General features: G+C 44.7%; 1 protein-coding gene across 1 annotated transcript in view; it reads left to right on the top strand.

The window, feature by feature from the left end:
• Positions 1 to 20,204, top strand: part of LOC141085835 (very-long-chain enoyl-CoA reductase-like) — a 72,057-nt gene extending 51,853 nt beyond the window's left edge. The window contains exons 8-13 of the mRNA XM_073571416.1: positions 8,403 to 8,475; positions 8,560 to 8,603; positions 8,760 to 8,817; positions 13,288 to 13,380; positions 16,128 to 16,169; positions 16,266 to 20,204. Coding sequence (XP_073427517.1) covers positions 8,403 to 8,475; positions 8,560 to 8,603; positions 8,760 to 8,817; positions 13,288 to 13,380; positions 16,128 to 16,169; positions 16,266 to 16,393 — 438 coding nt within the window. The 3' untranslated portion in view covers positions 16,394 to 20,204. The remainder of the gene's footprint in view (positions 1 to 8,402; positions 8,476 to 8,559; positions 8,604 to 8,759; positions 8,818 to 13,287; positions 13,381 to 16,127; positions 16,170 to 16,265) is intronic.
• The last annotated feature ends 1,271 nt before the right edge of the window (positions 20,205 to 21,475 follow it).

Raw genomic sequence — 21,475 nt, 5'->3', positions numbered from 1 at the left:
CCAAAAGTTTTACCATAACCAGGTTCCCAGCATCATGTTCCCACATGCTTTATGCATCCATTAGCCCTCTGTGTCTGTACTGTTACACACTTAACATTATGGCTGGTCCATACAATCAGGGCAACTGTTACCACCCACCTTTCGTGTCTCCCTCTTTCCTCATAGACTGTAAGCTTGCGAGCAGGGCCCTCACTCCTCTTGTTATTTGTTATAATCTACTGTATGTGATTATTGTTATGCTGTAATGTCTATTGTCTGTACAAATCCCCTCTGAAATGTAAAGTGCGGCGGAATATGTCGGCGCTATAAAAATAAAATTTATTATTATTATTATAAATGACCATTAAAACAAATTGGAGGAATGATGCATATGGGACAAGCAAATAATATTAATTTAAACATTATCTATCAGCAGGTTTTTGTTATGTAATCTGAGAGCACCATGATGTAGTTGAGAGCCTGGATTCCAGCGATGTGTCACTTACTGGGCTGTGTGTTGCTGTTTCAATAAAATCAAGAGTTTTATCAGCAGATGATCCTCACTAGAAGACTAGGAGTCTTGTACCTCATAACCATGTACCATGTAACCCCACCCCCCTCACTGATTGGCAGCTTTTACAGTGTACACAGAAAGCTGCCAATCAGTGGTGTGGGTGGGGTTATACAGGGCTCAGCATTTGAGCACTGCTAGATCTACAGCAGAGAAAACTGATTGTAAGCAGACCAGGTAATGACACATCAGTGAAAGGAGGGTCTCAGCCCATACACCATGCCCTCAGACTGCATAGCAAAATTGGTGACTGATTCCCTTTAACCCCTTAACGTCCATTGAAGGGCATAGCCCGTCATGACAGGATGTCAGTTCCTGCATCATGACGGGCTATGCCCGTCATGCCTTTGAACTACCACTGCGTGTAAACACGCAGAGGTGTTCAATGCCGACAGCTGAGCGGCACGGCAAGGGGTGCAGGGACCCTTGCAGTCGGTCCCTGCACCCAGAACGCTGCGATCGATCAGTCAATCTGACTGACCGATCACAGCATGATCTGGCAGGATATGCTGAAATTTCAGCATCTCCTGCCCGGTGAGTGCAGGAGCTCAGCGCTGCCAGTGGCTGCTAACTCCCTGATTGCTGCAATCGAGCGCGATCGCAGCGTTCAGGGGGAGGCAGAGGGTTGGGGGCTCCATCTGCCTTCTGATCGGCATCCCCTCGATGTAATTGCATGGCCCAATCTGTGCCATGCCATGATGACTCGGGGTTGTCATGACAACCCCCGGGTCATCCAGCTACGGAAAGCCTCTGAGACCATGCTCACAGCATGGTCTCAGCAGCTTTCTCCATAGGTATAATGCATTGCAATGCTGGAGCATTGCAATGTATTATACCTGAAAATCAAAGTCAAAGTCCCATAAAGGGACAAGGTAAAAAAAACCTTTTTGAAAAAAAAATATGTAAAAAAAAAATATGAAAAAATCCCCTAAAAATACACTTTTATGTAAAAAGAAAAAAATACACGTCACTGTCATAGTGGTTGCCATGGCGACCGTGACGTCCTAGTATGTTGCCATGGTGACGATGTCATGGTGGCGATTATGTCATAGCGGGTTTTTGAGTACTATTATGTCATAGTGGCTTCCATGGTGACATTGATGTCAGTGAGTTGACATGGTGATAATGTCATAGTGGGTTGTCATGGTGACGATGATATAATGGGTTGCCATGGCGATGTCATAGCGGGTTTTTATGATGATGATGTCATAGTGGTTTCCATGGCGACTATGTCATAGTGGGTTGTCATGGTGACGATGTCAGTGAGTTGACGTGGTGACGATGATGTCATGGTGATTATATCATAGTGGTTTCCATGGCGCTGATGTCATAGTGGATTGCCATGACGACGATTACATAGTGGTTGCCATGGAGACAATGTCATAGAGGTTTCCATGGCGAGAATGATGTCATAATGGGTTACCATGGCGACATTAATCTCATAGTGGGTTTTCATGGTGACAATTATGTCATTTAGTGGTTGCCATGGCGATGATGTCAGTGGTTGGTCATGGCAACAATGATGTCACAATGGTTGCCATGGCGACAATGATGTTATAGTGCAGTGGCACGGCGACGATGATATAGTGGTTGCCATGGCGACTATGATGTCATAGTGGGTGCCATGGCCATGATGATGCCATAGTATCTATCAGATGGACTTTTTTTTTTTTTTTTAGCCTAATGATGGTCTTTGACCGCATATTGTGGGTTCATGGCAACAGCTTCCAAATGAAAATGCTACACCTGGATTCAGCTCCAGATGTTTGACCTTCTTAATTGATGATGGATTAATGAGAAAATAGCCCACCAAAGAGATTTTGAGATAATTGTCCAATTGCTTTCGGTCCCTTGAAAAATTCCTAAACCCTTACTCCAATTAGGATGTGAATACCCTCATATATTAAGGATGCACTCACATCTATGTATATAAAGTTGGAGAGTGTCATGTTTCTTTTTTTCTCACTTAGCATCTGTATGACATGCATATGAAATCTGAATGCAGTGCGTTTTTAACATCAGCTTTTGCATACAATAGTTATTTCAAACTAGTGTACTAACAATCTTATATATAGATAAGATAGACACATGTCATTGAGATATATAATAAGTGTTTTGCGTGTAGCTTACTGTACATGTATTCAGCTAATAATTAAAGGAAAAAATGGTGTGGGATCCCCCATTTTTTTCTTAACCAGCTAAGGGAAAGCCCACAGCTGGGGGCTGATGTTTATAGTCTGGGAAGGGGGTAAGAAACATGGAGCTTCCCAGTCTACTTGGCTGTTACTGGCTATTAACAAGTTGTAACCCAAAAAACAATGACATGGGGTCATCCCTATTAATAACCAGCAAAAGCTAGGCAGACAACTGCGGGTTGATAAAAGCCAAGGAAGGGGACCCCCCCTCCCAGACTAAGAACATAAACCCTCAACCACCCCAGAAATGGGTCATCTAATGGATGACCGACTGGCACATCCAAGCTCCAAAGAGCACTCCTCCTTTCAACATGTGGTGATTTTAATTACAGGAGATTCTCACCTACCCATATATGCAGGCATGGCTGAGAGAGGAATCCACATTCACCCAGGAATTCAGTCATCCGCCTAAGGCTGGGATCACAATACCATGTGTGATGCGAGAAACTCACTAGTCTTTTCACATCAACATGTATTTCTATGCAGCTGCAGCTCCAGTCCTGAGTGCCGGCGGGTTGATTCAAGAGACTCGTGTGAGTTTCTGCTGGCCTAAGAGAGGTATTCACATTGGATATGAACCCATGACTTTTTGTTGGTTGATGGGAAGACATAACTTGGAGAAACTGTGTGCAAAGTGTCGTTTTTTTTTTTTCTTTTGTATTCAAAAGCCGTTCGTAGCTGTTCGTATTTCATATATTTCACATTGACGTGTTTTAGCATGATAAAGTGCAACTTTTTTGTATATTATACATTACATGGAGGTAGCTGCTCCTTAGTTAGCACCTATTCACACTACCTTGGATGTGCCAGTCAGATTTTTGTTAAGCGCATTGATCACCCTTACTGTCAAAGTTATTTTCTAATATCTAATCTTCTAATCTGTGTCTTCTCCCTTTCAGCTTCATTCCTTTGCTTCTTGTGTTTCCATGTGCAAATGAGAATAAGTATGATCCCTCTAAACTGTGATGGGTCGCCCTCCCAGGGCTGTGGGGTACTTGGTACCAGGCCGGTGTCGGGAATGTGTCACAGCAGCGGTGACCCGGTCCGTGGCCCTGGGCGCCCAAGTAATGGGGGATTGTAGTTAATGGAATGGAATAGTTCGTGACGCCACCTGTGGTGCTCAGCAAGGGAGGTGTTAAGCCGACGCGGCAGACAGATCCCCTGGGACAGATGGTGTGGTGCAGCAGTGATGGTATAGCCCTCCACAGGCAGGGCTGATGTCCCAGGGCAGTGTAGTTGTAATGGTTGTGGAAAGGCGCAGGCAGTGTAAAGGATGGTACCCAGATGTAGCGGTGCTGAGCGGGTTGGCGCAAGAATGAATGGAGGACACTGAGACTTGCAGTTCCAAGGCTTTACTCACAGTCTGCGGTACACAAGGGTGCCTGCCTCCAGATGGAAAGCTCCTCTCCAACACTCCGCCAACATGTACCTTTCCTGAACGACTCCTCTATTGCGCCTTAAAGTGTGAAGAGCTCCAGTACCGTGGTACTCTGGAGTTCCTCCTGTCAGATGTTCCCAAGAACTCTACTCGTATGGCAGACAGCTGTAGCCTGCTTCGGGGACTCCCTTCTCCTGAGCCACGGCTCTCTAATCAGTTGCTGTTGTGCCCCAAGTCTTAGATGGGAGTAGTGCATTTGCAGCCTCCTACTCCACCGGTGTCTGCTGCAGAACCATAAGTGTCCATACAACCTCGGAGACCGGGCCCCGGCCTTGCGCTGAGAACCTGTAGGCAGGGTTCCTGTTCCAACCCACGTCCTCTCTGTTCTCCTTAATCCTTTGTGCCGTACTGGTCTTTCTCTCTCTTATGGAAGATTAGGTTGCAGTTCTACGTCTTTCTCCTTCCTTTCCTTTCCCGTGCCAGCTGGCTCAGATCACTGAGGCAGCTGCAGCACTCCTTCCTCCATCCCTTCTTCCAGGGATCCCCACTCCTCCCAAGTGGCTTCCTTTCCGACTGACCTTCTGTCAGACTGACTCCGTAATCCTACACTTTCCCACTCTTTTATGTATCTAAACTCCACCCACCTCCCAGCACATCCAGGGTTCCAAGCAGGAAACCACCAGAGGTGCTCTGCTACTCTCTAAGCACTGAGCCGCAATGTGGTTGTGCAGAACTACCCTGTTGTGTGGGGTGCGAGTGATGGAGTGTGGAAAGGAGTTCCCACCTTACCTGGATGGTGGGGCACTACACCTTAGGAGAAGGTGCAGTACCTCTGTGGCGCCTGAGCCTCAGGGGCGCCACAGTGACATCCCTAAAGATGTTTGTAGACCGCTATTAAGTCTCCTTTTAGCCTTCTTTTTTATAAGCAAAACATTCCAAGATCCTTTATCAGCTCCTCATAGGACATAGTTTGCAGTCTGCACACCATCCTGGTCATTCTTCTCCAAGCTATTATTCAATGGGCTGTGCTGATGCACAATTATTTTCACTGACAATCTGTCAGTAATTCTGGTGTTTCCATTTTGTTTTCTTTTAATCATTACACCGTTTATCGATTTAGATTAATATACTTTATACACTGCTCAAAAAAAAAATAAAGGGAACACTTAAACAACAGAATATAACTCCAAGTTAAACAAACTTCTGTGAAATCAAACTGTCCACTTAGGAAGCAACATTGATCGACAATCAATTTCACGTACTGTAGTGCAAATGGAATTGACAACAGATGGAAATTATTGGCAATTATCAAGGCACACTCAATAAAGGAGTGGTTCTGCAGGTGGGGACCACAGACCACATCTCAGTACCAATGCTTTCTGGCTGATGTTTTGGTCACTTTTGAATGCTGGTTGTGCTTTCACACTCATGGTAGTGTGAGACAGACTCTACAGCCCACATAAGTGGCTCAGGTAGTGCAGCTCATGCATGCATCAATGCGACCTGTGGCAAGAAGGTTTGCTGTGTCTGTCAGCGTAGTGTCCAGAGGCTGGAGGGGCTACCAGGAGACAGGCCAGTACACTAAGAGATGTGGAGGGTGCCGTAAGAGGGCAACAACCCAGCAGCAGGACTGCTACCTCAGCCTTTGTGCAAGGAGGAACAGGAGGAGCACTGTCAGTCCTGCAAAATGACCTCCAGTAGGCCACAAATGTGCATGTGTCTGCACAAATGGTTAGAAACCGACTCCATGAGGATGGTCTGAGTGCCCGATGTCCACAGATGGGGGTTGTGCTCACAGCCCAACACCGTGCAGGACGCTTGGCATTTGCCACAGAACACCAGGATTGGCAAATTCGCCACTGGCGCCCTGTGCTCTTCACAGATGAAAGCAGGTTCACACTGAGCACGTGACAGAATCTGGAGACGCTGTGGAGAGCTATCTGCTGCCTGCAACATCCTTCAGCATGACCGGTTTGGCAGTGGGTCAGTAATGGTGTAGGGTGGCATTTCTTTGGAGGGCCGCACAGCCCTCCATGTGATCGCCAGAAGTAGCCTGACTGCCATTAGGTACCGAGATGAGATCCTCAGACACCTTGTGAGACCTTATGCTGATGCGGTGGGCCCTGGGTTCCTCCTAATGCAGGACAATGTCAGACCTCATGTGTCTGCAGTTCCTGCAAGATGAAGGCATTGAATCTATGGACTGGCCCACCCATTCCCCAGACCTGAATCTGATTGAGCACATCTGGGACATCATGTCTCGCTCCATCCGCCAACGTCACGTTGCACCACAGACTGTCCAGGAATAGGCGGATGCATTAATCCAAGTCTTGGAAGAGATCCCTCAGGAGAACATCTGCTGCATCATCAGGACCATGCCCAGTCATTGTAGGGAGGTCATACAGCATCATTTCCTTGTCTTGAGGCATTTCCACTGAAGTTGGATCAGTCTGTAATTTGATTTTCCACTTCGATTTTGAGTATCGTTCCAAATCCAGACCTTCATGGGATATTAATTTGGATTTACATTGATCATTTTTATGATTTATTGTTCTCAACGCATTAAACTGTGTAATGAATAAAGATTTGCAACTGAAATATTTAATTCAGAGATATCTAGGATGTGGTATTTTAGTGTTCCCTTTTATTTATTTATTTATTTATTTTTTTGAACAGTGTACTTTGATCGGAAATTTCTGAACGCGGCGATGCCAAACGTGGTTGTTTGTTTTATTTTGAATGGAGCATGGTGATATGAACGTGTGTGTGTGTGTGTGTGTGTGTGTGTGTGTGTGTGTGTGTGTGTGTGTGTGTGTGTGTGTGTGTTTGTTGTTGTTTTTTTTTTTTTTTTTCTTTTATTTCTTTGCTATGTGCAGCAAAAATCACGATTTCCTATGAACACCAGCCTGGCCACGGGCTGACGTTCAGAGGAGATTCACAATGACCGGCACGGGTTTTCTGCAGACCCCCGACTGCATTGGCAAATGGCAACCCATCGGCTATCCCGTGACAGGGGCGCCGATGGGCGTGTTTGTGATGCCCATCTTCCCAGCGTGTGATAAATGCCACTGTCAGAGACTGACAGTGGCATTTAACTTGTCAACAGCTGCAGGTGGATCGAGGATCCACACATGGCTGTTGGAGGCACGTGACAGATGATCAAATGTAGTCATATGCAGGGAAACATGTGGGCTCAGTGCCAGAGCCCTCATCAAATGTAGGGAGGCTGTTAAGGGGTGAAAGAGTAACTGTTTTAATTTTTATTTAGAAAATCAATAGTGCACATGAAAATAAGCAACTTTGTAATATATTTTATCAGAGAAATCTGCTTTTTTTTTTTTTTTTTCTTCGCAGGACTGATCTTTTATTTTTAAAATTCCCATTTCAAAGGTAAAATCTGTAGTCAGTGAAGACAGGACAGATTTTTACATTACTGAGATACAATATTATCAGTAGCAATTGTCATTTCTCATGTAAAGGGAAGGAAGGAGACGGATGGGGGAGCTGGAGGCTGAGCTCTTGCTTTCTCCCTTCTACGTAGAACCTTATAAGCACCAGCAGTCATCTCTTATTTCAGTAATGTAACAATGTGTCTTCGCTGAATACAGCTTTTACCTGTGAGTTTTAAGACTGAATGATTAGTCCTGGAGGAGAAATAAGCAGATTTTTCCGATAAACTATTTTACGAAGTTTATAATTTTCATATGTACTATTGATTTAGGGAATAAAGAGTAACTAGTAACTGTCGTTTCAATTCTTAAGTATTTGTTGCAGACCATTCTACAGGAAAAATGCTGTGTAAAATGTGTAATTTTTTTGCTTTTTTTTTTTTTTTTTTTTCCATATTAGAATGGGTGAAAACGTTGCAAAAAAGTTGAAAGAATTGACATGCTGTAGATCTAAAACGGCTTCAAATCTGCAAGGAAAAAATAATCAGCATCTGCATGAGACTTCAGAAATCTCATTCACTTTGGTGGAACAGTAAAATACAAAGGGTTTTGTGGCAGAAATACTTGGCAAAAATGCACCGTGTGAATATACCCTTATGATTATAATCAAAATCGATGCAGATTGTATCATGTATTCACAGCTGATATTGGAGAAAAACAATCATTAAATCTCAGCCTTCTAGCTAGGAGATATACAGTACTGTGCTAAGCATTTCACCGGGGAATAGTATCATGTATCTATGTAATATTCTGTATTGTGTTAACCTGTTCTTCTGTTTTTCTAAGGGTCTTGGTGTTATACGAGGGATAACTGTCAGATTGTTTTACAGAACTGCTTCTACTACTGGGGCTTTGCAGCGTGGCTTGCATACTATATCAATCACCCTTTGTACACTCCACCCTGTAAGTTTCAGAAAGATGTTTTGTATTATACGCTCCGGTGTATTTTTCAAGATCCATTATTTGATTGTTTTTAATGTCTTACAGCTTATGGGAAAAAGCAGATAAGCTTCTCCATGATCATGTTTTTGGTGAGTATCATATATCCTGCTGCAAAACTGCATGTAATCACCTATGAGATTAGTTACCTTTATTATGTATGTACATCATTGCATAGGAGACCATTTATAGACTCTTATTTGTTGCGTTTTCTTTGTGTTTTTTTTTTTTTTTGTTTTTTTTTACAGATATGTGAAACTGGTAATTTCTTCATTCATGTAGCACTGAGTAATCTGAGAATAGAAGGTATGCAATTTATTTTAATGATTGTTTTTCCTATTTGATAGCAAATATAACTCACATAAGGTGCACAATTACCATGATTGGATGGAGGGCAAGCGGCGATGCTGAGGATTTGCAAATCCTAACTGGCAAACAGCCGCTTAGTCATGTTTTTGAATTTTACTTTGAGTTTGCTCCCACTGTCTGGTATATATCTGTTTTGGTATATATCTGATATTGGTCACAGTTTCCTATGGATGCTTTGGCGTTATTCCACCATTGGGACTGTTGTAAACAAACAAACATATTTTTCGGATTATAAGACGCACTTTTTCTCCCGAAAATGGGGGTGCGTCTTATAATGCGTATATACCTTACCGGTACCATTGCTGCAGGCTGGAATGAGGGGGGAGTCTGGCGGTGCTTCGGGGATGTCCATCTGCGCATGCGCCGACCCCTGGCAGCCATTTTCTGAGTCCACCACACCAGAAACCATGGAACTGCGGGGGCTCTGGCCTTTCACAAAATGTTGGCAAAGCCCCCGCAGCATTGGAGACACCCGCAGCAGCACCACCGGACACCCGCAGCTGCCCTAGACATGGCAGTAGCACCAGACACTCGCAGCGGCACATCGGAACACCCCCTCATCCCAGCCTGCGGCCTGCAGCATTGCCCCACTCCTGCCTTCTCCAGCAGCGACCCTGGGACCCCGCTTCACCGCAGCCACCACCCCCAGTAAACAATAAAAGCATGGATTATAAGAAGCACCACCATTTTATTAAAAAAAAATTTTTCCAATTTTTCTCAAGATTTGGGGTGCGTCTTATAATCCAAAATACAAGCAGGAAAGAAGGATCCAGCAATGTTGGTAGCAGCTAAAAATTAACTTTTATTCCATTTTAAATAAAACATGGAAAAGGGCACATATTGTCGGGTATATTGCACATGTTGATAGATCAATGCGTTTTGACTGAAAAACCTTTGTCAAGATCTCCGGGTGCAGAAGAGAGCTCACATAATTGTCCTCTGCTCGTAGGATCAGCGCTAGCAGGGGACAATGTTGAGTTGTATTAAACTGATAACGGCGAGAGCAGGTGGCACCTGGCTGGCTATGAAAAATACAGGGGAACCCACTCCATTGTTTTTAAAAAAAAAAAAATGTATTTATTTATAGAACAGGTGACGGCTGTTGAATACTCTCATCAGCCACCGCCTGCACTAAATACACTTTTTAAAAAAATGACGGTGGTTCCCCTGTATCTTTCATAATAAAGCCAGGGAAAACTGCCAGCTGCAATCCTCAGCGGTCAGCTTTAGCAAGACTAGTTATTGAGAATAGAGGAATCCCCACTCTGTATTTTTTAACTATTTAAATAAATGTAAAAAAAAAAAAAACAGCGTGGGGTCCTCCCCATTTTTGACAACCAGTCAAGCTAAAACAGACAGTTGAGGGTTACAGTCTGCAGTTGCCATTTTTAATTTTTATTTGACTGGTTATCAAAATACAGGGGACCCCATGTCATTTTTTTTTTTTTTTTTTTAATAGTGCAGGCGGCGGCTGATGAATACTCCCATTAGCCGCCACCTGCTCTTGCTGCTATCAGATGAATACAATTCTTAACATTGTCCCCGGCTAGCGCTGATTGCTGTGCGAGCAGGGGACAGGGATGTGAGCTGTCTTCAGCACCAGGGAACAGTGGTCTTATAAGCAGGTACCTATTTTAAAGAAATGCTCCCATCAAAATGTTATCTTCTTTATATTTTTCAGACATCTTCTTATATGGCACTGTGTACTTACAATTGTTCCTTTTGCGTTTCTACCCAGTTAATTCTTCTCTTTTCTTTGCTCTATGTAGAAACAGGAAGTCTCTTTTCCCTGCATTAATTATTTCCTTCTTCAATTACTGACCCAGCTGCTTAGATCCTCCCCTTGATAGGGACTTTGCAGTGACTGATGACTCGTGCAGGAAAAATTGACCTCCTGTTTCTATATAGAGCTTAGAAGGATTCAGCTAGTCAGGTTTTAATCTTGTGATGTCATAGACCTAATAGAAAAGATAAGAATTGGCTGGGTAGAAAGGGAAAACGTGCAATTGTAACTACACAGTGCTGTATAATATGATGACTGCAATATATTATGATACAAAGTTTGGGAGGAGGGCTTCTTCAATGTAAGGGCCACGAGCTTTTCCCCAGTGTATACGTCCTGATAAATGGACTGGGGTGAGACTTCTGGCACACGGAACGCTACAGCTCGTCATGGATTGGGCGAGCTATGGCATCATGCCCCTGTCCCACCCCAGCTCCACTCATTGTGTTAGAGTTCGGAGAAATTGTGAAAATACTAACATTTTGCAGCTTTTCAAAGATTTGAAACCACTTCTTTGGCATAAAAATTTTGATAAATCTGAGCCTAAGCCTACAAAACGTACTGAGTAAAGAGAAGGGCCAAGTTTGTTCTGGAATCAAAAAAAACCTGTATGATCTGTATAAGGAAAATGTTTCGGCAGAACACTCATGCACTTAAAGGGGGTCTGTCATCAGGTCCTTCATTTGCTTTCTCCGGAGACTAATGGGTCGCCCTCCCAGGGCTGTGGGGTACTCTGTACCGGGCCGGGATTGTCACAGCAGCGGTGACCCGGTCCGTGGCCCTGGGCGCCCATTGTAAAAGGGAGTTGTTGCAGTGTGAAAGTTTATAAGTGATTCGTGACGCCACCTGTGGTGTTTGGCAATGAAGATGTAAGCCGACGCTGCAGACAGATCCTCTGGGACAGATGGTGTGGTGCAGCAATGATGTTATAGCCCTCCACAGGCAGGCTGTAGTCCCAAGGCAGTGTAGGTGAAGTGACACATAGATGGTGTAGTGTCAGGCGCAAGGGATGTAGCAGTGCTGGGCAGGTTGGTGCAGGAATAAGTGGAGGACACCAGGGCATGTAGTTCCAAAGCTTTACTCAGTCTGTTGCAGGTACAGGTGCCCGCATCTGTGCCGTGTCCTCCGGGTCAGGGGCTCAGCCAACTTCCAGGCAAGATGAAGTACTCCTTTCCAACACTCGTTCAACATATGTGCCTTTTCTGAACGTCTCCTCTTGTAGCGCCTTTGAATGAAGTACTGCTAGGTACTGAGTTACACTGGATTTCCTCCTGTCAGATGTTCTATGAACTCTACTTGCACAGCAGACAGCTGTAGCCTGCTTCGGGGACTCCTCACTACCTAGTCCCGGCTTACTATCCAGTTGCTGTTGTGCCCCCAAGTCTTGTGTGGGAATAAAGCGGTCACTACTTCTATTCCTCCGGTGTCTGCTGCAGGACTATTAGTATCCGTACAACCTCGGGGACCGGACCCCGGCCTTGCGCTCTGAACTTGGGAAGGGTTCTCTCTTCCAACCCTGTTCCTTAGTTCCTCTATTCTCCTTACGTTCCGTGCTAATCCTTCTTTCCTCTGGAGAATCAAGCTTCCTTTCTTTGCCTCTTTCCTGTGCCAGCAGACCCAGATCACTGAGGCCCGCTGCAGCACTTCCTTCTTCCATCCCTCTCCCGGGGAATCTTCTCTGTCTCACACTCTGTCCTTCTACATCCTCACTCACTGAATGAAAAACTGACTGACTCAACTCTTCCCGCTCTTTTATGTGAACTAAACTCCACCCACCTCCCAGCACGTTTCGTGTTCCAAGCAGGGAGCCACCAAGGGGTGCTATGCTACACTCCAAGCAGGGAGCCGCCGAAGGTGCTTTGCTACACTACTTTGTGGTGTGGGGTGCAGGTGTTGGAGTGTGGTCAGGTGTCTCCACCTTACCTGGATAGTGGGGCACCACACCTCAGGAGGAGGTGCAGTACCTCTGTGTACCGACTGAACCCTCAGGGGTGCCACACGAAGGCAGTGAAATGGGTTTAAAAATGGTTGTACATGAAACCAATAAGATTTTGGGCCTTTATTTATTTATTTTTTTTTTTTCCAGAGCAGAAGTAAATATGAAAGAAGTGATTTGATCGCTATGTTCATAGCAGCCAAACAACCTAGAATAGTTTTTATTATGGAAGCCAAATATGGTCTTGTATAAAGCCCAGTGCAAAAAAAAAAAAAAAAAGCTTTCACCAGTGACTTATTATAAAATACTGGACGTCTTTAGAGCAAAAACCACCTGGATGTTGGTCAGGTCACTAAAGCTGGTGAATGATCAGGAATTGTGAGAATATGGAGAATATGAGCACCCAGTGAACCTGTTCTGAATATCTGCATGTGTCAGTTCTGGTGCAGATTTGGGGCTCATTCACATGTTTTATTATAAATCTTTCAGTTTGTGGCTCATCTGTAAATTAAATCTGCTACTTTAAAAAAAAAAAAAAAAAAAATTCTTCCACATGCTCTAAAATCTGTGAGGGAGTTTTGTAGAGCCGCATTCGCTAGTACTGTAAAATAATTGTGGATTTTTTGTAAGCATCTGATTGAAATCCTCAATATCTGAACACGACCTAATGGGTTTCCATCCCTTTCAGGTCCCAGGTCGCGGAGGTATCCCTTTCCCACACGAAATCCTTTTACATGGTTGTTTTTCTTTGTGTCATGCCCTAACTATACCTATGAGGTAGGTATTGGCATCTCATCACTCCGGAGCAAAATTAGCATCCTAATCTGATTAAAGTAAATGGCGGCTGTAATGGAAGTTCTGGCAGAAGCGTCTGAGTTGCTGACGTGCCGTTCTGCTGCTGACATATATAACAGAGCGCAGACACTTCGCCGGATGTGCATGGCTTCACTTTCTTTCCTAAAACCACATTTAAATGTAGAGGAAAATAAAATACCGCACTTGTTTAGATTGTAGAGAAAAAAAAAAACAGAAGTAGGGAAAATCCGAACATTTCTATGGTATTACGTGGGGGTGCTGTGCAAATGATGATGTCCTACTTAAATGGTTTAAAGCAAAGCTCTTATCAGACAATGAACTATTGATTTAATCAGGTTTTTGTGTTTTTAAATGGATTTTTAAAACCTTTTGGCAACCTTTTTTTAATCCTTTTTTTTTTTTTTTTTTTTAACCCTATCACAATTTGCATGAAAAATTAAAAAAATGGAATCTTGCCATGTTCACATTGGCTACTAGTGTATTTTTAGATTCTAACTTCTTGCTGGTTTAAGAAACAGCACATGTACATTGGCCACAATGATCCTATAGTTGGTATCAAAGCGTCTAATGCGCATGTACAAAGGGAGGAAGGGAGAGCGGGAGGAGCTGCGACATCACGTATTCTGATAAGTGGATCCTGTTCTATCAGCTGTGTGGAGAGGTGTTAAGGGTACTTCACACATAGCGAGATTGCGGAAACGTCACAGGTTTTGTGACGCAACAGCGATCTCGCTACGTGTGACACAGTGGCAACCATCCCCCCGCTGCAATATCGCTGATCGTGCCCGAATGTCCTGGGCCATTTTTTTGATCATTGGTGTCCCGCTGGCCAGCACTGTGTTTGACGCCATGACAACGATGAGCGACCTCGTTGAAGCACGCCTTTCGAGGTCTGAGTCATCAGAATAGCAGCTGTGTGACAAGGTCCCAACGACATCTGAGGTTGTTATACGGATCGCTGTATCGTCGTTGAGTAGATCTGCCTGTTTGGCAGCTTACTAGCGACCATGTAGCAACTCACCAGCGATTCTAACCAGGTAGTATCGTTGTCGGGATCGCTGGAGCGTCGCTATGTGTAACGGCACCCTTACCTGCTTCTATGTTCCTGCATCTGATAAGGAAACTGCTGTAAATCCCACCTGAAAGGACAGGAAGAAGGAGTTTAAAAGATCCCTAGTGGCCACTGTGTGAAAATTGCAAGATAAGAATAATACTTTTTTTAACTATTGTGATATAAAAAAAAAAATTGCCATTTTAAGAATACATGTAGCATGAAAACTTGACTCACTAGCAGTTTTAGGCATGCGTTTATTATTTTTTTTTTTTTTTTCTTTGTAAACCTGGCACGAGATCTAAAAATGCCAAGTATAAGGTTATATTTTCACACAGCAGATTTGCTCCAGAAATGTGAATGACTGTAAATGGGCTGTGCAGAAATCTTTGCACATGATGCAGAAACAACCCAATTTTTCAGTGTTGGAATTTTCTGCAGTACAATTTGCCTTGGGTGAACAATATACATTTTTTTTTTCTTCTTTATGTGAATACCATTTATCTACTAGGATGAATGCACTTAAAAATAATTAACCTCATCTATCATCAAGCCTCTGCACTTCACATTTATAGCCTCATGGCTCTAGATGTGATTGCTATCCAATATGCCATTGCACACAAAAACTAAGGGCGGGTTAGGACTTATTTTCCAGGATTGTCTTTTTTTTTTTTTTTTTTTTCATGAACAATCCATACACATACACACTTCATATACATACACGTGTGTGTATGTGTATATATACACACACATACCACACATACATGCGAATATGCATGCAAACACACACACTGCACATACAGTACATAATGGCCTGTCTTCTCTTGAGTTCCTCTAGACTTCCACAGTTAAAGGACCCTCAGTGACATTGTGGTCACATAACCATCATGTCACCAACAGTCTTTTTATCAGTCTTAGGCTACTTTCAGAGTTGCGTTATGAGGCGCAGGGCCACCGCTAAGCTCCGCCCCTGGTCAGCTCCTCCTATCGGCGCATGACGTGGCATTCGACCGGCGTACCCTATATTTAGCGTTGGGTACACTGGCTGTGCGCTGATATGTCTTTGCTGGCGCATGCGCCCTTTTTGCGCTGCACCGACGTGCGCCAAATGCACCGTGTTGCATATTTGTGCGTTCGTCGCAGTGCAAAAAGGGAGCATGCGCCCGCAGAAACATACCAGCGCACAGCCAGTGTACCCAACGCTAAATATAGGGTACGCCGGTCGCATGCAGCGTCATGCGCCCATAGGAGGAGCTGACCGGAGGAGGCGTGGCCAGGGAAGCGGAGCTTAGTGGCAGCCCTGCGCTACGCCTCATAACGCAAGTCTGAAAGTAGCCTAAATCTTGGAACAGAAATGCTACGAGCCCCTAATATTGGCAGCCCTGAAATCTGCCAAGACACCACCTACCACCAGCCGTGACTGCAGATAGGGCTTATTTTTGGAGCAAAGCATACTCCAAAAATCCTGGAAAATCATGCTAGGGCTTATTTTTGAGGAAACATGAATAAATGTGTACGGTACATTAGGAACTACGCCTCTCGTGTCCGTGAAGGGTTGACTTGTATTTCAGCTCCGTTCCATTCACTTAAATAGTGAGGCGCAGCAATACCAAACATGAAAAAAGCCTTTTCTCTAACACTAGACTTTATTTTCTAGGTAGGAAGTTGGATTAGTTTCACTGTGATGACCCAGTGTGTTCCAGGTACGGATTCTTTGCCCTGCCTCAATCTATACTTGCTCTCGATGTCAATTCTCTGTTTCTCTGTCTCATGTCACTTTGTCTTATTTTTCTTCGCAGTTGGACTTTTTACAGTGATTGGTTTTATTCAGATGACAATCTGGGCAAAAGAAAAACATCATAGATATATCAGGGAGTTCAAGGACTATCCAAGGGTACGGATGTCAATAATCCCCTTTCTACTCTGAAGACTCATATGCAAAAAGGACATTTCTAATACTTTGTTTTAACATTTGATACTGAAATTTCACTGAATAGAAGGGTATGCTCAGAACAGCATTACATTTTTTTAAATTTTTTTCGTATGGCTTTTTCTGCACATTTGGAACAATGTAACGTCCATTACTGTAAAACACAACGGTATTCAGTTAGAACAGCGACAATGACCGTTTTTTAAAGCGGCCACAGACGTCACCACAATACAATGTGTCACTGTATGTGCCGTTAAGGCTTTACCCTCAATGAACGTATAACACCGCTGGGTCTCCTGGTCCACAGCTCAGGACATAGCATGTTTCAATCGGCAAAGATTTTTTTTCTGTTCTGCTTACTAAAGACAGAGGTGTAGCTAGGGGTTTAGCCCCATGTGCTGTTGGGGGTCCTAATACTTATGGAGGGGCAAAACACATGTGAGTTGGCCGCTAATGTACCTAACTATGTGTACAACTGCAGTAGCACACCCTGGTAATAGTGTATTACTGCCATATGGTGACCATATAGTGGTCGATAGCAGCTCTGCAGAATATAGTAAGAAATTACAGTACATTTATAGATCGTGACTTACCGCTAACGTTCTTTCTGATGGAGACGTTCAATTTTTCCGTCTTTTCCATCTGGCCCAGACCACCATTATAACTTCTTCCAGCCACGACTCGTCTGCGGAGTTTCCAAAAAGCCACATTTCGCTTCTCGCCAAACAGGCAGATCTCACTAGCGATGCAGCGGCGGTCGTTACTTACCTGTCAGATGCAGCGATGATGATGTCTTCCGCCCGCGTCCATGGCTCGCGCGTCGGCACCAGCAGGAATCCGACGATGAGAAATGGACCAGGCCGATCTCACGCGATCAGCCATAGCCAGCGGGAAGCCGGGTCGGAGGCAAGTGTCACATGTAGCGATATCGCTACCGCATCACAAAATCGGTGACGCTTTAGCAATATCGCTATGTGTAAAGCCCCCTTTAGAGTTACTCATAATAATGCCCACCACTGTGCCCCTTACAATGTAAAATGACCTATAGATGGTAAAATTACCCCTATCAAATAAAAATGCCCTCTGTGAGTGCCCTAGAAAGTAATAGTACTCAGATTATGCCCCAGAAAGTAATTATGCCTTCTGTGTGCCCCTTTGAAAGTTATTATATGATGAGTGTCTCTTATAATGTATTAATGGCTCTTAAGTTCCCACTTAACATCTAAAATAGTTCTGATCCCCTATAAAATAATAATGTTGCCTGAGACCCCCCCCCCCCCCCACACTCTGCATGATGGCCCATAAAGCCGCACCACACAGTATGGTAGCCCCCACCACAAAGTATGATGCACCCCCAAGTTCTCCGCACACAATATGATGGACCCCACAGTTTCCCATACACAGTTCCCAAAGCCCTACACACACGGTATGATGGCACACGTAGCCCCGTACACATATAATAGATCCCAAAAGCCCCCTCACACAATATGATGGTCCTCAGTCCTGCATACAAAGATGATCACCCCCCCCCCACATTCCCCTACATACAGTATGATGGCTGCACAGCTCCCCCACAAAGTATAACATCCCCACAAGTTTCCCACACACAGTATGATGGCCCCACATTTCTGGACAAGTACCGACTCAAACTAAAAGAAATAAACACTATGGCCCCGAGTCATAAAGGGGTTTACGCCAGTTTTCTGGCATGAAGTACCTTAAAAGTCACAACGTTTTGGTGCAATTCAGCTATTGTGTGACTTTTGGAGCAGTCCCCGTCATGAGCAGGATGTGGCGTGCTAAACCTGCCTGTCTAATACACGAAAAGTTGTGCCAATTTAGTGGTGCAATTTTTAAACCAGAAATGTATTTTTGCCAGAGACAAATGTACACCTAATTCATAAAATGGCATGCACTTTAGGGGAAAAAAAAGAATATTCCTTCTCAAAGTATTGTCCAGTGGTGGTTGTTCTCATCTACCCTGACAACCCAGGCTCTTCAGTTATGATACAAACTTATTTTATTATTTTATCAGCTTTTGTCAAATCACGTTTCATCAGGCCTGGATCTTGGTTATCGACTCCCTGGTAAAGTCACGACATGTGGAAGTTGAGCTGATGGCAAATTGAGCATCATAACTGGAATACCTTTTTTCTTTAACTATTGGTTTGATTGGACCCTTTTGTTGCACTTGGCAGCACACGGAGTGCCCATAGCTCTGTAATAAGGTCCTTTATGGACTACATGTGCATGGACCTTAATTAAATGAAAGGTCGAGGCTTGTGTGACTCCATAATTAATTTTATTCAGAAAAGTGAAGGATGGTGTTTAGCACTCGTGTTAGGACTGGAAGATGACTCCCTGATTACTGGTGCTCGTGAAACATTTGTTAGTACTTTGCCTCCCTCAATGCAATAAATATAATTTTTCTCAGTATGAAAAGTTTATTCCCATCTTTGTAATCACTTTTGCAATAAACTGTATATTAGAATTTGTAGCTGGTCTGGAGATAGTAAAGAAGTTGTCCACTAGTTGGACGACCCCCTTCTCATACCTCTCGCTTGGCCACGTTAAAATAATAAAACCTATCCTTGCTTCCCGTACCGGTGCCATTCCCGTGGTATCGGCACTCGCTCTCATGCAGTGTTGTGACGCCGATGCCCGGTCAGCAATGGCGTCACTGTCCCCGCCTTCCGACAAATCGAACAAGAAGAGGAAGTCCGAGATCAGCTGCATTCCAGACTTCCTCTTCATAATCGATTTGTCGAAGACGGGGACAGTACCGCTCTGATTGTGCGCCGACATCACGTGTCACAACACCGCACGAGAGCCCCGGAAAGAGCGAGTGTCGACACTGCGGGGAACGGCGCCAGCACACGAGGTGAGTACAAGCTTTAATATTTTATGGGGGCAAAGCATTTTCATCAAGAAGAGGTTGTCCTAGTAGTGGACAACCCCTTTAACACTTTTAAATTCTGTTGCTTACAGTTTGATGCCTAGACCGACCACCTCTGATGTCTAGCTTGTCAGCGCTGCAGTGAAGCTAGCAAGGATTAGGAGGTAATAGCATAATTCAGCAATCCCATCAGCCTCAAAACAGTGCTTACAAGCTCAATAAAAAAAGCTTGTTAACACTGCTCATGTTCGTCCATTAATAGACGGCAGCAGTGGCCACTGTCCAAGGCAACTAGCTGTCAAGAAGTGTTAAATCGTAAACTGCAATTCTTGAGATGTTATTACACTTTTCAGCCACAGTGCTTGCTTTTACAGGTGCTATCCAACAATACCGATCTATGAAGACGGGAATAAACCTTTAAGTGTAATTCTCATTGGACCATGTTGTATTTTATTAATGTTCTGTCTAGTGTGTTTTTTTTTTTTATTTTAGACACTTTATCTAATTTTGCAACTAATTACTAAAGCACAATATGATGGAAAAATAAAATTGAATTAGAGAGCAAAAACTTGCTGAGAATTGGAAGACCAACTATTTGAGAGGTCATAAAGTGTGTGCCCACTCATGCATAAGGAACATTAGATCGAGCATATAACCACCTTGTTCAATCCCAGTACAGAGAGCTTTGTACAAATCAGACTTCTTTCTAGGTCCTCCACATATACAAGAAGCCTTATGCACCGTTTAAAAGCCAAAGCTGCTTAGAGTTTCCGAAATCGCCAACAGAAGCCATATAACCAACTAATAAACCATTGCTTTTTTGTGCTGTGGATTTTTGCAACAGTAGAAAAGCCATACAGTCTGTATAATTCTGTACATCAAGTAATAAAAGACTTGAGTTTTTATATACCATCTTCTTTGTGTTTTATTATACTGGATAGAAAGTGTCACATGCCGAGCCTACTATATATTGCAATTAAATGGCTTGCAAAAAAAAAGTAGAAAACATGGCTGCTTACCTCCAGAAGAGGCTTCACCCACATCCAGGGGTTGTATGGCATGATTTTTGGTAAAAAAAAAAAGAGGCAGTTTTTTTATATTTTAAATTACTTCAATGCAGTTTTAAGGGAATCTGCCCCTACATCATGCTGCTCTCAGAGTAGCAAAATTCTGACGACAGAGACCCTGATTGGAGCGATATGTCACTTATTGGGCCGATTTTTGTAGTTTTGATAAAATCATGTTTTCCAGGAAGTCCACCTGACAGCACCATGGAGGACGTCCTCCTCCTCCTTACAGGGACAGGAAAGCACACGAGAGGTTAAAAGGCCCCGTCCCACCCCTTTCCCTCAGTGTCTTTCCTGTCCCTGCACGGAGGGACATACGAGAGGAGCAGGAGATTACCTGAGGGCGCAGGGGGATCGGGCGGCCGGTCCAATCCTTCCCCCTGTCAGGATGCCCAGGGCCGACACTTCCCGTTGGGGTCCCTCTGCCCCAAAGCCAGGAGCAGGACGTCGCTCCTGGAGGAAGCCGCTCCTCCCGGTGGGAAGCTCTCGGCTCCAGGCCGCGCGGCAGTCGCCCGGGTCCCCGCAGGCAGCGAGCGATGCCGGCGCGACATACAGACCGCGCGGCGGTTGCGGCTGGAAGCGCTTGCCCCGCACGCAGCCGGCGGTATGGGCGCCGGCGAGAGAGAACCCGGGCAGCTGGAGCCGGGTCCCGCAGAAAGCCGGATGGGCGCCGCCATTGCAGGACGCTCGGGGGCGGGGCTTCAGAACAGGAAGCGGAAGTGGCCGGCGCGCAGCGATGACGTCACGCGCCGATTTGAAAACTGCGCGCCAGCAGCCTGGGCACGCTAGCAGCTCAATGCACGCCAGCAGCTCGCCGCACCAGCAGCTCTCACCGCACACCAGGAGTTCACCGCACGCTAGCAGCTCACCGCACGCAACAGCTGCTTCAGTGGTATGGACCCAGAGGCGCCAGCCGACAGAGGGGTAAGTGCGCCTGTTGCAATCCAACCCCCACACGGCCTTCCCCGCAGCCCAGGACAACTGACCCGACTATCCCTGTTCTGTATTGTACAAGAGAAGGGTACCCCAGCCCCCCCGACAGAGGTTAAGGACCCGGTAAAGGACACATCTAAGTCTGTCAGATGCCCGGTTTGCAGGGTAAAGCTGCCAGACAAC

This window comes from Dendrobates tinctorius, unplaced genomic scaffold (genome assembly GCF_039654945.1).
Source record: "Dendrobates tinctorius isolate UK_male_01 unplaced genomic scaffold, ASM3965494v1 ptg000029l, whole genome shotgun sequence".
NCBI classification, from domain to species: Eukaryota; Metazoa; Chordata; class Amphibia; order Anura; family Dendrobatidae; genus Dendrobates; species Dendrobates tinctorius.
This window is presented reverse-complemented; position numbering and strand designations above follow the sequence as displayed.